The sequence below is a fragment of the Erpetoichthys calabaricus genome, chromosome 3 (genome assembly GCF_900747795.2).
Source record: "Erpetoichthys calabaricus chromosome 3, fErpCal1.3, whole genome shotgun sequence".
In the NCBI taxonomy this organism is placed as follows: domain Eukaryota; kingdom Metazoa; phylum Chordata; class Cladistia; order Polypteriformes; family Polypteridae; genus Erpetoichthys; species Erpetoichthys calabaricus.
In genome coordinates, this window is record NC_041396.2 from 75,195,281 (window position 1) to 75,214,176 (window position 18,896).

The window sequence follows — 18,896 nt, forward strand, 5'->3', positions numbered from 1 at the left end:
GACAGTATTTCTCATTGAATTTACAGTTTCTTTGGCAGAAAATTACTTTACCCCTCTAAAAAGCTTCTTGGTAAAGTGTGATGAACTTTATGGATAGTGTTAGAACTAAAGGATGGAACATTTATTCATTTCCATTCTAATTAGGATGCTGTGGTTTTTTGAGTCTGGTAGCTTTGGAGAATATTATGGGAGCTGGAGCAAAGTGAGAATGTCTTATGCTGGTTCTGGTATAGAATGTAGTATAATCACTACAGGCAAGCAACAACTGATCACCACTACTGTCCTGCAGTAATGAAGAGGAACTGACTGGTTTATGAGGTGAAATTACTTGAAATGAAAGAATGCAGCTGATGATGCTAAGACAGGTTGTTTAATGTCACCTGTATTTGATATATCCCTGTATATGTATGCATAAAAACCAAAACAAAACAAACAAACAAAAAAAAAAAACCCAACAGTGCAGCTACACATTAAAGTAGCCAAATAAAACAAATACTTTTCTGCTTCCCAAGCCACAGGAATAATTAACTATTAGGTAAAATCAGTGACTCATAGAGGAATGAAACAATGGTGCAGTATTTTTTTTATATATATATATTTCAAACGTTGGTTCTGTCTTATTAACTTTAGCTTTAGAACCTCACACATTTTGTAAATTAAATTGATTCCTTACTCTAAATTTGGAAGCTATTTTTGTTTCTAATCTTTAAGGAATGTATATAGAAAGCATTATTCATTTTTATGGTGAAGATATTTTTCAAATGTTTATTTCATGATATTTCTACTGTAAATGTTTTGAAACCCAACCCAAATAAACTCTTTTAAGTATTAATTTAGAAATGGCAGTTTTGCTGTGTGAGATTGGCTCTGGCTTCCAGTGACACTAAATCTTGAAATAAGCAGGTGTGGAAAATAAATAAAATGGTTGGATTAATACCTTTTTACTGCTTATCACTCTCATCATAAAATATCTCTCAATGCTGGTTATATTTTGCCTGTGCACTTTCTGAGCAATGCTTGCTTGGATTCTACTGTGTTCTTACTTTATTCAGCTTTTTTTTAATCTTCAAGGTTACAAAATCACATGTCAGGATTTATAAAATACAAACTTGCCATGAAAACTGCCTTAAAGTTACAGAAGGCATTGACCATTGGTAAGTCGTACGCAGATTTTTTTGGTGTTGGCATTTTAGCGATTCCAGACAGCATGACAATGAAGTGAACACAAAATTTCATTTCATTGCACATTTCAATGACACATCAGTCACATTCTGATGTCTGTCCATCCATCCATCCATCCATCCATACATCCATCCACTCATTTTCTAAACATTTATCGAAATAGGGACTGTGTGATTTCTGCATGATAGTCTCTGTAATGTAGGCTGTAATTCAACACACAACCCCAAGAGGCCTGCCCTAGGCTATCTAAGTCCACTTTTAAACCAGTCATCATCATGAAGTAGGACACAAATACCATTGATGATATTTCAATGACAGAAGTTGGTTTATCTATGTATTTTAATTGTGGCATAATAAGCACTTTCATATTTTAAGAAGTTAGAAAATGTATGCATAGTGAAACATTCAAGTGTGACTTATCAATTGATTTGAAAGTTGGTGTGTTTCCTGTTATTTATTTGATTTATCAAAACGACAGAAATCACAATTTTTTTACTTAAATATTTTGTCTCAGTGACATATGCATTTGAGATTTGTTTAGACCACCATGCTGCTGTTTATACAGACAGGCATAAGCCGCAGCCACACGCACTACTGTATAATTGCTTTTGTTGACTACCAAGGATCTGTTTGCTGACACTATCTGTCTGACATGTAAAAGAGGAGAATTCAGAACACAGTATATTCAAGTTGAAATAACCTCTCTCAAGCTAAATCTGAAAAAGTGAACTAATCAGTAATTGAAATTGTTCAGAGTATTCCTCTGTTTGTTTTAAGGATGTGCAACGCGCAAGAGCAAGTTGCTTTGGGCAGGACAAATTATAGTATTTGTTGAACCATCCATCTCCTAAACTGCTTATCCAGAGCGGGTGGGAGCTGGCAAGGACCCAGTGCAGGCAGGAACAATACCTAGACAGGACTACCAGAGTCAATACTACAAGGCACCAGCATTATGACTGCATCACTGTGCACCTAATTAGTTGATTAACATATTTACAATAGCTTTGGCTGTAAAAATTGAGGAAGAACACCCTTTGTTTTAAACTTCTTTTAGTATCATAGTGCATCTTTTGGAGTGGTGTCACCCATCCTGGCCACCCCTTAAATTCCTCCAAATGTCATTAATACCTCAGGCTTACATTCACTTTCTGTGGTCTTCCATGGTTTGAAAGTACAGATATCAGGAACATGGCCAAATTTATATGCAGATTAGGTCATTAATATTTAAAAAGGGCATTTTTAAGCCATTCATGAATATTGGTGGGAGGTGACTGAGAGCACCTAAAACACTTGTGTTTTTTTAATTGATAAAATGAAAGAGAAATATAGCAAAAGAAAACCAAAAATAATAACTGATTTTTGGGCTGTATAAAAACAAAAACGGAACATCTCTCAACACTGGCGCCAACCCACTCTACTCCACCTTAAACAGCAACACAATAAGAGGGGAAAGAAAAGAGTTGACAGGTAAGTTGGAACACACACACACACACACATCACACTGGAGTTCAAGGGAAAGTAAGGGAGAGAAAAAAACATGCAGAAACGTGGACAGGAGAAACTGCCTCATGAAACTCCAAACCAGCTCTTTACTAACGCAACAACATGAAGTCAGTTGTGGATAGTAGAGCCAGAAGAGTTGTTGATCCAAGATGCAGGAAGCTCTAGAATAATAAGGCTATAAAATAAAGTCATCCAGTTTTCCGGCAAAAGGCTAAAAATAATTTAGCTGTAATGGTTGCAGTCATTAAAATTCTCCACTGGGACAGAGAAAGGGAAAGTGAGGAAAGAGAAGAAAGGTCTAGAAGGAGAAGAACTTGAGGTGACAAGGAATGGAGAAAGAAAAAATCGCAGAGAGGTATTCAGCCACATGGCACCAGAGATCTAGAACATGTGGAGAAAAGTGCCAGGGACAAACGTGACATAGGGCATCTAATTCTAGTCCCATTTGATAATGTCTCCAGGGAGTTGGGTACAGTCTATGACAAACTTAAATTGTGTGTGCTAGTTGGGAGCATGCTCTGATTACAGCGCGTTGCTGCACCCACCACACGACAAACCACCTGGATTGAGATTTGAATGCAGCCGTGTAACAGGTGACACCTCAGCATCACACTGAAGAGGCTTTTTACAGTGGCTGGAGTGCCAGTCCTGCCACCAACCCCCAGATTTTCCCTGCAAGTTGGAGGACCTGCTTGCAAGGCTGGATGCAGATTAATGTCATACCCAGGACGGAGCAATTGCAGGTTAAGGGCCTTGCTTCTGGCATTTTACGGGATTCAAACCGGCAACATTCTGATTGCCAGTGCAAATCCCTAGTCTCAGAACCACCACTCCGCCCCTCAGTGTGCTAGTGATTGGGGTTTTTAGAACAGTTTTTGATATTTAGATAAATGGTTTGCCAGCACAATACAAAGGATGGGAAAAAGGTTGTTATCCAATTATTCATTATTGGTAGAATTTGAGGGAAGCTTTGATAGATAGATAGATAGATAGATAGATAGATAGATAGATACTTTATTAATCCCGATGGGAAATTCACAAAAGTGTGTCCAGGGAAGGAATCCACATAAAATAAAGTGGTAGGAGTGATCAATAAATAAAAATAGAAAAATAAAAGTAGAAAAGTACACATACATATACAGTCATACACGGAGCTGCTGAAAAGGCTGCCACTCACGGCGGCGCCGGATGCAATGGAGGAGGGAATAGATGTGCATGGTTTTAGGTTGATTTGAGATTATAAAAGAGCTTGGCATGGGACTTGGCATATATACAGTTTTATAAATACACTTTTTTGTGCATGTACCATTTTTGCATTTCTATCGTAAGCAAAAATTTTTATGGAATCTAAGCATGGTTTTATACATGACGCCCCAGGTCACAGCCTACTATTTTGTATAAAAATTATTTTTGTCATCAGTGTGTTTTTTCCTTGCATCTCTTTTACTTGTCACGTGTTCTTGCTTCTACTGTAGACACTATAACTTAAAATTACAGTAAGGACTTCAAGAGAGTTAAGGAAGCTCTGGCTTGATGGTCAAAATAACTACGTAACTCATTTAAATGTTATTACTGCCATTCTATCTTTGTCTGCCACAGTTAAATTCTAGTCTGCTATGAGGTCTTTATTCCTGAGTTTTTGTGAAGCATACCTACTTTGATCCATGATTGATCTGAGGGTGTGGTCTCTTAGTGGAACTTGGAATTGTGTCATAGGCTTTTACTCTTCATTCAATTTAGAGCTGCCCTCCTCAATTTCCAGTCTTAGCTTTTTGTTGAATCTAAAAAGGTTAATCCTAATATCTCTTTCTCTTCTTCCTTTTACGGTTTTTAAACAATAGATTCTTTAATTTCATATGCTGTGAAAATCTGGCACAAGATTGAGAAGCACTTTGACTCCTGTCCAGTATTACAAAAACCTGTCTTTCATAATCCAGCTTTCCTTACTAAAAATAACTTCATCTCTTTCCTGCCCTGGTCATGCCAAAATATTATGATATTTGGGGGAGTTTTGATATTAAGCTCAAAATATTTTAATCACTCCAGTTTCTGTGTTCTCTCTTCTTTTTTTGATTTATGTTCAGTTCAAATTTGTTGTTAAGGTGAGTGGTATCACAATATCCTCTCTGCTTTCTTCTTATCTCATTTATAATTCATATCACTGTCTATATCCAACTGTGAACCTGGTGGCAGCTTTTTATGCCCTTCTATGTAAGACATCTTACAGGCTCTTCAGAATATTTTCTGTTTGGCAGTGTGACCTTCCTTCTTTATCCACAATCCCATGGAAATCTCCTACCTTTTAACAACCCAGTTGTCAACATAGCCACTGTAAATATATGCATCATTTACATCTTTACTACTGCAGGTATTATGCTATGGGTCTCCCTGTGGATCCCAACCACCATATCTGTCCATCGAATACCCCAAGCAAATTTCTTCATATGTTCTTCAGTGTCTGCTTTCTGGTCTGCCTTCTACAGCAGTTGTGATTCTGGAACCACAAAATAGTGAAACTTGTGAAGCCCCCAAAAAGACCCACAGAAACAGGCCAGAATCTTCACTGGCCTTCGACAGTATAGGTCTCAACCCAGGCAAGCCTGACCCTAGACCAATGGGAGGCTTCAGTTTACTCAGGCGCAAATTAATGCTCAGGAGCACACAGTTTCAAAAACAAGGAAAAACTGAAGGAAAATCTCTAAATATATCAAAATTATCTTTCCAGGCAGGGTAACATATAAACCCTGGCTGTACAAATATCCCAAACAAAGAATCTTTAATAAAGAAAATATCTGTTTAACAAATAGAAAAAGAAAGCACAAATGCTCAATAGAGCAAAAAAGAAATTCCTAAAAGGCAATCCAAATAGAGATAAAAAAATAACAAAATCAGAAAAACAGAGTAAAAATTCAGAAACCTAAAAAATCAGTACTTACTGGTAATCAGTTCAAGAACAACAATGAACCGCCAAGGTACTCATCTCCCATCCTTGATTTATAAGCTGAGGGCGGACCCTTAGCAGTGACATAAAGGTGGTTCAGCCTCTTAGGGTTCAACTCACAAAATACAAGAAACATCACAGCATGCACCATACATAAATAATAAATAAACAAAACAATACAGGTTGAATATCCCTAATCCAAAATGCATGGGATCAGAAATGTTTCAGATTTCAGATATTTTCGGACTGTGGAATATTTGCATATATATAAAATGAGATATCTTGGGGAAATCCTTGATCAAGTAAAGAAATGGAGCCAAAACAGCTCTATGATGACTCATGCATATAGTAATTCATATCACCAAACAATCTTTATAATGTGAATCGTCATGACAAACATTATAAACTTCAAAAGTAATTAATTTTTATTTGTATTTTAGATCAGTTTTAAGAGGTATAATTCTGCATATTTGCACTGAAGAACTTTTTTCGTTTTCTGTCAGTTTATATCAGCTATCTGTTGTCCCTTCTCAGGGAACTGACTGACAGGTCAGGAATATTTCAGGCAACCTTCATTCACTCTATTATGCATGCTGTCCTGGAAGCCATTAACCAATCGATGAAACACTACATTAAGTTTCCAATTTGTTTGCTTATACATACATATATACATACATACATGTTTTTACCAACATACAAAATTCTCAACATAAAAAGGCAATTTTTAGTAGTGTCCATTTTTCCTAACTTAATCAGAGCAATGTACTTTTCCTATATTGTAATTAGGGCAGCTAGTGAGAATTGTTAACTGTAAGCAGTTAAGCAGATTAGGGATATCCAACCAGTATTGAAAAAAAAATTACATAAACAAATGAAACATACTTAAAAATAAAAAACGAAGACACAAAAAGTAAAATACATATAAGCCATACTTCTTTGCTCTTTCTGGAACAATTACCCGGAATCAGCACTGGCCTCTTACTGGAAGTTTGCAGATTCTCACTCCTTTACCTTTTGAACTTTCAGTGCCTTGGATCAGCAGATAACCCGCCCCCCATATTGAGAAGAGGTGGTTTACAGTGTGACTAGCTTGTAGTTGGGTGGCAGGTTATTGTGGTATTGATCACTAACTTTTGGTTCACTTCTTTACTTTCTTCATTTTTTTTAAATTTTTTTTTTTACTTATTTTCCCCTAGGACCCGTAATATGTGTTGCACCTTTCTCCTCAGTTAGCCCTTTTGCTTTGAAACATCTGATGTCCACCATTTCAGTGCTGTGTGGGTTTGGGTTGCATTGGTGTGGGTTTTAACTTGTAATTTTTTCAGATTTGATTGCTTACAATTTATTATTTCTTTTTATGATATTTAAAAAAAATAGTTGGTTTATATTTATAGTTCATGCCTTCTCAAAAAACTAGCCATTTTTGGCCCAAGATGAAAGTTTTCAATTCATATTCTGTTTCACTTGTAGATTGATTGTGATCACAGATATAAATTTTGTAAGGTACAATTATCTCTTTTCTTTAATTCAACAGATGAACAATTTATCATGTCCTTCAGAGGAGCTATACTCCTTCTCAGAACACAAATCACGTGAGTATTAAAAATAAAAATCTCAGTTTAGAACTGTCTTTATTTTTCCCCTCATTATGATCCAACAAAAGAAGAAAAGAACAGTGGATTTTAACAACCACATGTGGTTCATTGTTAATTAATTAATTGATAATCTAAACAGCCTCACTTTATGTTATAGATATAGTGGTTTAACTAAATTGCAGTACTTTCATTTTACAGATTCACTGTTAAATTCTTTGCTTATTAAAGAGTCCTAGTATAACACATGGATAATATGGAAAAAACTGGTATTTTCATTGAAATGTAGTATGGAGTGTTTTTCAAAATATTATTAATCCTATATCATTTACATTTCAGTCAAATTAAATTTAGACTCAACAGGGTGGTTATTAGAACACATGGTGTTATGGATCAGTCACCAACCTTTTTTGCAACCCACAAAAGATCTTGGAAATGAAAAGAGTTACAGTAAAATAAGCTATCACTTCTACAAAAACCTCTGCATTAAGCTCAATGTGTCACACTGGAAATATATGGATTTTTACAAGTGTTTTTCAGAACATGTTGATTCATCTCTCTTTTAGCTTATTGTATTTCCTTGATATACAAGTTTCTGTATAAACTGTCTCTCTTTCCCTGGGACCATGTAATAAATAAAGCAAGTTCAAAAAATGAATTAATGATTGGGAGAAATAATTAGTAATTCTAGTTGACAATGCACATAAGCCATGTTTAAATTATCATAAAATGGGTTTCAAGTTTTGGCTTTGTATTCTTTTTTTAATTGAAAGATTCCAAAGCAGTTCTCTGTCAATAGAAGACATCATTTCAGTGTTTAAGCTTCACTAGGTATTAGCTGGACATTCCTCATAAGAACACAGTTATCACCATAATGTCTACTGCAGCATGTTCATAGTGCGGTTGTGATTATATTGTCAAAGTTATATGTGAAATGTTTAAGGATATGTGTATGTATAGTTTGCACTGTGCTATTTTGTTGTTTTGCACTGGTTTCTATCTATTTGTCTATTTATGATTCTTTCTGGCCATACATGACTATGGAGTTGGACTGAGTAGATTTAGTAAATGGATGAAAAGGTGTATATATGTATATGGAAAACCTGGTGAAATTTAAATAATATACTACAAAATAAAATGAAAAATAATTTCACAATATTTCAACTGCAGAGCCTTCATTGGTTGAGTCCCAGGAGGTGATATTAAGATGTAAGAGCGAATGGTATGGAAAGGTGATTTCCCTGTACTTTTCTTTTGTACATGCATATTGATAAATACCTTTTTGAACTGCTATATATAGGATACTCTAAAAGTATTCATGCCTTTGAATATTTTCACATTTTATTATTCTACAACAAAGACACACTGTGGATTTAATTTGGCTTTTTTGACAGTGAATATCAGAAACGCACTTTAATATCAAAGTGAAAACAGATCTCTGCAAAGTGATCTAAATAAATTACAAATATAAAGCATAAAATTATTGATCATATAAGTATTCACCCTCTTCAAGTCAGTATTTAGAAATTGCAGCTTTACCAGTCTTTGTGAATTGGATGCTCTCTCTCGGCTTTGTTTATCTGGACATTAAAGTTTTTCCCCATTATTCTTTGCAACACTGGTCAAGCTTTGCCCAAGCTCTGCATGGCGATCATGAATGAACAGCCTTTTTCAAGTCTAGCCACAAATTCTTAATTGGGTTGAGATGTAGACTCTGACTTGACTACACCAGAACACTGACATTTTTTAAGCCATTCCTGTGGTGATTTGGCTTAACTTTTGGGGTCATTGTCTCTCTGGAAAACAAATTTTCTCCCATGGTGCAGGTTTCTTGCAGACTGAATCAGTTTTCCTCAAGGATTTCCTTGCATTTTAATGCATTCATTTTACTTTCTACTCTCATAAGCCTTTCAGGGCCTTCTGCATGCAAGCATCCCCACTTTGTGATGCGTTTCTCTATACCACTCTCCCAGAAAGCTATGGCTGATGAAGCACCTGGGCAACCATTTCTCACTGTAACTTGTAATTCCTTCAGAGTTATCACAGGTCTCTCGGTGGCCTACTTCACTGGTTTCCTTCTTATATGATCACTCAGTTTTTGTGGATGGCCTGGTCTAGGCAGATTTACAGCTGTGTCATACCCTTTCAATGTCATAATGATTCATTTAACTGGACTCCAAGGGATTTAGACATTTTCTTGTATCCATCCCCTGATGTTTCCTTTTCTGTCACCTTTTAATGGAGATGCTTTGAGTGTTCTTCTGTCTTCATTATGTACGTTAAATCACAATACTGACTCTTGACAAGGTGGACCTTCCAGATAAGGTTCATTTATATGACAGTCAACTGAGACCCCTTGAACACAGAGAGGTGATCTTCTTTAAACTGATTATGTGACTTCTAAAGCCAATTGTTTTTACCAGTGATGATTTAGGTGTGTCATATTAAATATGGTGAATATGTATGTAATCTCATACTTTGAGTTTTATACTTGTAATTATTTTCACTTTGACATTAAAGAGTCTTTTTCTGTTTATCGGTGTCTAAAACACCAAATTAAGTTCCTTATGATTCAATGTTGTATTACAATAAAATGTGAAAACTTCTTATAGGACCTGCATATTATATTTAGAGAGATTATTCACTTTTGTTGCTTTTTCTTTTATTATGATAGATATTGAAGATTTAACTACAGAAATGAAGGAAGGACTAGTACAACTGACAATCATGCTGCAGCATTATTTGAAAGAAGAAATGCAAGAGGTGTTCAAGCTGCCACTTTGTGCTAATCTACTCGAGCTCTTCGCCAAAGTGAGTGTAAAATTGTTTTTGCGCTGTGTGATGATAAATACGGGCTGCATGTTATATTGAGCTCAAAAGAAGCTTATAAATTCGATGCGACGTGCTGTGGTTACTAGTGATTAATGAGTCCCGCATTCAAATGACAAGATGTTTTGATATGTAGTAGCTCATCTTTTTTAAGGCTTTGCATGCTTAAAGACATACGTTGGTGTATGTTTTTCTAATGAAATGTGTTTTTTGTACAAAAAAAAAGTTGTTTATGTTGAAAGCATATTTGCTTATTTGAAAGGTGAAACTTATTATGGAAAATGTGAAACTAGTGGACTCCGTAGAGTTTTTAAAGCTGAGTAGAAGAATACATCTTAATTGTGAATTAATTATGAAGTAATTATTTAACTGAGGCTGTTTAATGCACATATGAAATGTACATACTCTTTTTTTGTCAGTTTCAGAGTAGCACAACTGAAATAATTACATTAAAATTAAATTGCCAAGGCTGATAATGTAATGGTCTTATCTTTTTAACCTTAACTTTCTCTGGTATTTTTCTTACATAGCATTTGTATACATCTCTCTATCTCTAGCTGTATATTCAGTATTCTGTATTGCAGGCCATGTAATTCGTGGTGAATGAAATTAGGGAAGAATTACATTTTACTCTGAATAAATGATGCACTAAGCTATTGCTTGACAGAAAATGAAAATGCAGGAACCAAACACAATGTATGCTATAATAAATGGAAATCCTCTGCTATTTTATCATTATGGGGCAGATTGAGGATATCTTTTCTGGTTATTTTAATTTTTGACATGAAAACACAGCTGTAGATTTTTGTATGGATGTGACTAGAAAACAAAATAGTAGTCTGAAAGATATAAACATTATGTGGAGGGTGTTCACATCCTATTCTGGCAGTTTCTGTGACAAGATATCCCTTTCTCTGGCAGCCTACCCCAGCTCCCCCCAAAAATACGTTATTTTAAATCAAAGGATATTGAGCAGAGAGTCTTTACTGAGAACAGCAATTATTAGCAGTAAGGGAAGCTCATGGCAAGCAACCCATGAGTTCTGACCGTAATGGCTTTCAAAGCCGTCAATTGTGCAGGCTCAGAGAATTGGTGGGCCTTGTACCAGGCACGACAATTGCATGTGCATACAGTCTCTCAGGTCATCTGTAGTTGAGCCTCATCTTGCCAGAGATCCATGTGTCTGCTTCATACAAAACTCATCGATTAACTGCATTCATTTCCACTTATTTTACCTATTCTGATTGGCTAACACACTACTGAACATTAAAAAACTAATACACCAAAAAAGATGTGAGATATGACAATTATATTTTTTCCATTTCAGATTGCTTATGATACATGGCATACATAGTTAAAAGAAAAACATTTGGTGTGTCCACCATGGGAGAACCACTACATGGTCAGGCATGGACAGGAAGCAAAGTTGGATGTGTGGAATGGCATGTAATATAGCTGTTATACACGCCAAAGTTTAATTTGTAGTAACCACTGGTGGTCCCTGGCATGCCTATCATTGTCCAAACATGTCCAAGACATGCTCAACAGGGGACACATTTGGTAAACTTATGGGCCAGGGAAGAAATGACTCATGGTGGTTGTTCTGATGTGAGATTTTGCATATAAGTTGATAAATATTTTGTATGTCTTTATTTGTAACTTAGGCAAAGCAATGTAATATTAGTGTTACATTAGTGAGAAGCATTCATGTCCCCCCCGCATTTTAGGAATGAGTGTCTTTGAATTTTATGACATGGTTGGGGGAATGTGCCTCAGATAAGTTTGGCTGCCTAACTGCCAAGCTTTACCTTAACATATGGTTTTGGGGGATGGCAGGTGTTAAGATGTTCTTTGCCCCATTGGTCTGAAGCATGGCTGTTTGGAATTGGCTTGTATCAAAAGCCTTTAAGTACCACGACGTCCTATTGGCTCTAGGGGTTGGACATAAAATCTATAAATTTGCTTGCTTACCTCACACTCTCCCTCTTACCAAAACCGTTGAATGACCATCTCACACCATGAACTGAAAAGAACAACACAATGAAGAGCACAGCTTGTCAGCCATATTGAGACAGGCATGCGGCCTGTTTTGAAGAAAGCTGACTACCAATGATTCCTTAACTAGAGACATTTTTAAGTAACTAACAAGTCTATGTGCCGCCTGAACTACACATCACCATTTATCAGGTTGTATGGTTGCCAATATTCAAATGTACTTTGCCTATTGTTATTATTTATGAATATTATCAATAATACATTGTTTAAATTGTAACTGAACTCCTGCTTGTCTTTTACTACACCTAATTGCCTGAGGTTATAGATGTAGGAGGAAAGGTGGGGAGAAATGATATACTATAATACCTTATAAACAGTGGGAAGTCTGGGAGATTTGAGGCATTCTGACAAAGGCTACTTATTAATAATATAATAGGGGAAACTAGAGTAAAAGATTACTCTACCAAGACAAAACAGTAGTCATGCAGGAACTTTAGAATGTTTTGTGACACATGTGGTCAAGCATTGTCCTGTTGGAATATGGCACCAGATAACCTCTGCATTTGGGTACCACCGCCTTTGCAAGGTATGTCTGTCTGGTCAAGGTACTAGCAAAGCATATGAGGTGGGAATGGGAGTGGACCCCATGACACCCCACACCGTTTTATGTGGTTCTGGGCCTGTATGAACCTACTAAATGCATGCCTCCAGAGCAGATATGTCCATCATGATAAAATAAATTGAACTAGGACTTTATTGAAAACAGAATGTGATGCCAGTCATCTTGCCATTGGTGGCATTCTTGGTACCTTTGTAGTCAGAGACACCTGTAATCTAGGGTCAGTGGTATCCAATGGAATAAGTGACATGCAACAAACGGCATCGAACAGTGCACATAGACACCATATGACATTTGAGAAGCCTAGGTTTAGTGATGTGGCTTTTTGGTCCATCACTGTCATGTCCTCTTGTTTGTTAGTGTGTCAGGTCACACCAGACCCTTCACCTTGGCAGCTCTGATCCTCTTCTGCCATTTGATGCCATACTGTCATCACTGTGCTCACACTCTGGCCAGCAGAAGCAGGAGGATTATTCATCTTCTAGCATTCCCACAATTCTCCCATGTTCAAAGCCTGAGAGCTGAACGTACGGCTGTCATTTTCTTCTCCTGGGCATATATTGTCCCTCTGACACTACACTAATTGTCTGCACTCACTAAATGAGGTTCCCTTTGTGGGCACCTTTTATACCTACATTAGGAAAATTCAGGTGGCATAACTTGCATACATTATTTGTGTAGATAGATAGATAGATAGATAGATAGATAGATAGATAGATAGATAGATAGATAGATACTTTATTAATCCCAATGGGAAATTCACATTCTCCAGCAGTAGCATAATGATACAATAAATAATATTAAATTAAAGAATGATAATAATGCAGGTGAAAAACAGACAATAACTTTGTATAATGTTAAATGTTAACGTTTACACCCCCGGGTGGAATTGAAGAGGCGCATAGTTTGGGGGAGGAACGATCTCCTCAATCTGTCAGTTTTCAGGACATTGACAGCAGTCTGTCGCTGAAGCTGCTCTTCTGTCTGGAGATGATACTATTTAGTGGATTCAGTGGATTCTCCATAACTGATAGGAGCCTGCTGAGCACCCTTCGCTCTGCCACAGATGTGAAACTGTCCAGCTCCATGCCAACAATAGAGCCTGCCTTCCTCACCAGTTTGTCCAGGCGTGAGGCGTCTTTCCTCTTAATGCTGCCTCCCCAGCACACCACCGCGTAGAAGAGGGCGCTCGCCACAACTGTCTGATAGAACATCTGCAGCATCTTATTGCAGATGTTGAAGGACGCCAGCCTTCTAAGGAAGTATAGTCGGCTCTGTCCTTTCTTGCACAGCGCATCGGTATTGGCAGTCCAGTCTAATTTATCATCCAGCTGCACTCCCAGATATTTATAGGTCTGCACCATCTGCACACAGTCACCTTTGATAATCACGGGGTCTATGAGGGGTCTGGGCCTCCTAAAATCCACCACCAACTCCTTGGTTTTGCTGGTGTTCAGTTGTAGGTGGTTTGAGTCGCACCATTTAACAAAGTCATTGATTAGGTCCCCATACTCATCCTCCAGCCCATTCCTGATGCAGCCCACGATAGCAGTGTCATCAGTGAACTTTTGCACATGGCAGGACTCCGAGTTGTATTGGAAGTCCGATGTATATAGGCTGAACAGGACTGGAGAAAGTACAGTCCCTTGTGGCGCTCCTGTGTTGCTGACCACAATGTCAGACGTGCAGTTCCCAAGACGCACATACTGAGGTCTGTCTTTAAGATAGTCCACGATCAATGCCACTAGGTATCAATCTAATCCCATCTCTGTCAGCTTGTCCCTAAGGAGCAGAGGTTGGATTGTGTTGAAGGCGCTAGAGAAGTCTAGAAACATAATTCTTACAGCACCACTGCCTCTGTCCAAGTGAGAGAGGGATCGGTGTAGCATATAGATGATGGCATCCTCCGCTCCCACCTTCTCCTGATATGCAAACTGCAGAGGGTCAAGGACGTGTTGAACCTGTGGCCTAAGGTGGTGAAGCAGCAGCCTCTCCATGGTCTTCATCACATGTGATGTCAGAGCAACAGGCCGAAAGTCATTCAGCTCACTAGGACGTGATACCTTTGGGACTGGGGTAATACAAGATGTTTTCCAAAGCCTCGGGACTCTCCCCTGTTCCAGGCTCAGGTTGAAGATGCGCTGTAGAGGACCCCCCAGCTCTGATGCACAGACCTTCAGCAGTCGTGGCGATACTCCATCTGGACCCGCTGCTTTGCTGGCACGAAGTCTCCTCAGCTCTCTGCTCACTTGCGCTGTTGTAATTATGGGTGGGGATGTCTCTCCTATGCTGGTATCAGCAGAAGGATGTGTGGAGGGTGGAGTACTCTGAGGTGAGAGTGAGAGTGGGTTAGGGTGGTCAAACCTGTTAAAGAAGTTGTTCATTTGGTTTGCTCTCTTCAAGTCTCTCTCGATGGTGGTACCCCGCTTCGAGCTGCAGACAGTGATGATCTTCATCCCATCCCACACTTCCTTCATGCTGTTGTTCTGCAACTTCTGCTCCAGCTTTCTCCTGTACTGCTCCTTCGCCGCCCTGAGCTGGACTCGGAGTTCCTTCTGCACGCGCTTGAGCTAATGCTGATCACCGCCTTTAAAAGCCCTTTTCTTCTGGTTCAAAAGGCCCTTGATGTCACTTGTAATCCATGGCTTGTTGTTAGCATAGCAGCGTACAGTTCTTACTGGAACTACAATGTCCATACAGAAGTTGATGTAGTCAGTAGTGCAGTCAACAACTTCATCAATGTTCTCACTATGTGATCCCTGCAGGATATCCCAATCTGTAGTTCCAAAACATTCTCTCAGAGTATTCTCAGCCTCCGGGGTCCACTTCCTGAATGATCGTGTGGTTACAGGTAGGACTCTCACTTTTGGTTTATAGTGAGGCAGAAGCAGAACCAGGTTATGATCTGCTTTCCCAAGCGCAGGCAACAGGGTGGCGCTGTATGCGTATTTAACGTTTGCATACAGTAAATCAATAGTCTTATTTCCCCGGGTGTTACAGTCCACATACTGGGAGAATGCAGGTAATGTTTTGTCCAGCGTCACATGGTTAAAGTCCCCAGCGATTAGCACAAGCGCCTCAGGGTGCTGCGTTTGTAACTTAGCAACAGCAGAATGGATGATGTCACTCGCTGACTCCACGTCCGCCCGAGGAGGAATGTATACAATAACAACAATGATGTGTCCAAACTCTCTGGGCAAGTAATAGGGACGTAAACTTATGGCCAACAGTTCGATGTCCCTGCAGCAAGTGGAGATTTTGACGTTAACATGTCCAGAGTTACACCACCGTGTATTGACATAGAGAGCGAGTCCTCCTCCTTTGTGCTTCCCACAGGTACTTGCATCTCTGTCCGCTCTAACTGTGCTAAACCCGGGTAGTTCCACATTAGCGTCTGGGATGGTGTTAGTTAGCCACGTTTCGCAGAAACACAACAAACTGCATTCTTTGTAGGTTCTGACATTTTTCACCAGCGCAGCCAGTTCGTCGATCTTATTTGAGATTGAGTTTACATTCCCCAGAATCACAGAAGGCACCAAAGGCTTAAAATGCCACTTTCTTGCAAGCCGCTTCATTTTTAGCTTAGTGCCCGCTCTGCTGCCACGATACCGCCTTCTTACCTCGTCGGGTAAATAGGGAACCACACCGGCACTGGCATTTGTTCTCAGCGCTCGAAGTTGAGTACTGAAATAGGCGAGTCTCGGCGTGTAAAAATCCATGCCCATGTTGTAAAAGTAAGTGTGTCCAGTGAACAAATCCACATAAAATAAAGTGATAGGAGTGATCAATAAATAAAAATAGAAAAATGAAAGAAGAAAAGTACACATACACATACAGTCATACACGGAGCTGCTGAAAAGGCTGCCACTTTCGGCGGCGCTGGATGTTATGTATTGGCTAGTAGTCATTTTTACTCTGTATCACGACCTATCCATCCTGCAAGTTTCAGACAAGTTTGACCCGGTTTTTCCTGTGTTGCAATTTTTATGGCCAGCTGTGTACAAGTACATTTATTTATTGTCTATTAATTGCTTATTGTAAAATCTTAGGAGTGTGGATGCTGCCTTCTGGTCCTTTCTGTGTTTTATCCCTCTGCTGTAATCTTGCAAAATTAAAAGTTAAAAGCCAGCTTCTAGACAGAACAACACACATCTGAAATGGCAACACCAGTCAGCAAAGCACATCACACATCAGTAAGAGAGATGCACATGCCAAGTTTGCTGTTCATTCTCCCAGACAGAAAGCACAGTCAGGTTTACATGGAAGAGCTTAAACTTTTCTAGAAGTATTTAATACATAATTTTAAGAAAAATGGATATAGATATACTTAAAAACATTTTATATTTGCCATATCTTTGGGTAGTGAAGTCATTTTTAAATATAGAAATTGTTTATCTCTTATTACACTAATCACATTTTGGTCTCTTTTCCATTTATAAAAATGTTTGTAATTTCTTTCAAGCAAAATTTTCTTTATTTATTGATGAATTTTCTTAATATATATGTTGTGTACTTGAACCTGGACACAGACAGACACAGATGCCAAATATCCTCTTCCACCCAACTCCGGCTCCCCAAGTGGAGTGAGTGCGGCCTCCTTTATACTGCACCCGGAAGTTTTCCAGGTGCTTCCCAAATAACATCAGGCAGCACTTCTGGGTGTGGCAGAAGTGCTGCATATGAACTCAGCTCCTCTTCTGTTTATAAAAGGTTTATAAAAGAGTTGTCATATTTATTATGGTGTAACACGATTTATGCCAGCATTTTTCTTTTAGTGACAGACTGATTTTTTACTAAATACATAAAGCAAAAAACAGACAAATATACTGTGAAAAATAAAAGTCTTCAGTATCATCTAATAGACTATAAAGTGTTATGAACAACTGCAGTATGTGACAAAAATGTTAACCATCATATGATATTTGCTTTTTGTTTTGAAAGGGGAGTAAAAATTAATACAGTTAGGTCCATAAATATTTGGACAGAGATAACTTTTTTCTAATTTTGGTTCTGTACATTACCACAATGAATTTTAAATGAAACAACTCAGATGCAGTTGAAGTGCAGACTTTCAGCTTTAATTCAGTGGGGTGAACAAAACGATTGCATAAAAATGTGAGGCAACTAAAGCGTTTTTTTAACGCAATCCCTTCATTTCAGGGGCTCAAAAGTAATTAGACAAATTAAATAACTGGAAATAGAATGTTCATTTCTAATACTTGGTCGAAAACCCTTTGCTGGCAATGACAGCCTGAAGTCTTGAACTCATGGACATCACCAGATGGTGGGTTTCCTCCTTTTTAATGCTCTGCCAGGCCTTTACTGCAGCGGCTTTCAGTTGCTGTTTGTTTGTGAGCCTTTCTGTCAGAAGTCTTCAACAAGTGAAATGCATGCTCAGTTGGGTTAAGATCAGGTGACTGACTTGGCCATTCAAGAATTTTCCACTTCTTTGCTTTAATAAACTCCTGGGTTGCTTTGGCTGTATGTTTTGGGTCATTGTCCATCTGTATCATGAAACGCCGCCCAATCAATTTGACTGCATTTAGCTGGATTTGAGCAGACAGTATGTTTCTGAACACCTCAGAATTCATTCGGCTGCTTCTGTCCTGTGTCACATCATCAATAAACACTAGTGTCTCAGTGCCACTAGCAGCTATGCACTCCCAAGCCATCACACTGCCTCTACCTTGTTTTACAGATGATGTGGATAATGAGCTGTTCCATGTCTTCTCCATACTTTTTTCTTGCCATCATTCTGGTAGAGGTTGATCTTGGTTTCATCTGTCCAAAGAATGTTTTTCCAGAACTGTGCTGGCATTTTTAGATGTTCTTTAGCAAAGTCTAATCTAGCCTTTCTATTCTTGAGGCTTATGAGTGGCTTGCACCTTGCAGTGTACCCTCTGTATTTACTTTCATGCAGTCTTCTCTTTATGGTGTACTTGGATATCAATATGCCTACCCCCTGGAGAGTGTTGTTCACTTGGTTGGCTGTTGTGAAGGGGTTTCTCTTCACCATGGTGTTATACTATGTATTATTAATTTTAATGTCACTGTTCTCTGTGCCCACTGTTATAGACTCATTCATACAGGCAGACCAAATATGGTACAGAGGGGAACAGCTTCAGTATTTAGAATTGCCGAGCCAAGCACAGGACTAGAGAGCCACAGACAACTGGAGAATTGAATAGTCAGCCTAAAGACAGACTAGTATATTTCTGTCTTCTGTCAGTACATT

General features: G+C 38.4%; 1 protein-coding gene across 1 annotated transcript in view; it reads left to right on the plus strand.

The window, feature by feature from the left end:
• Positions 1-18,896, plus strand: part of smyd3 (SET and MYND domain containing 3) — a 1,300,831-nt gene that overhangs the window by 398,011 nt on the left and 883,924 nt on the right. Inside the window, exons 4-5 of the mRNA XM_028796932.2 lie at positions 7,161-7,218; positions 9,893-10,029. Of these exons, the coding sequence (XP_028652765.1) occupies positions 7,161-7,218; positions 9,893-10,029 (195 nt within the window). The remainder of the gene's footprint in view (positions 1-7,160; positions 7,219-9,892; positions 10,030-18,896) is intronic.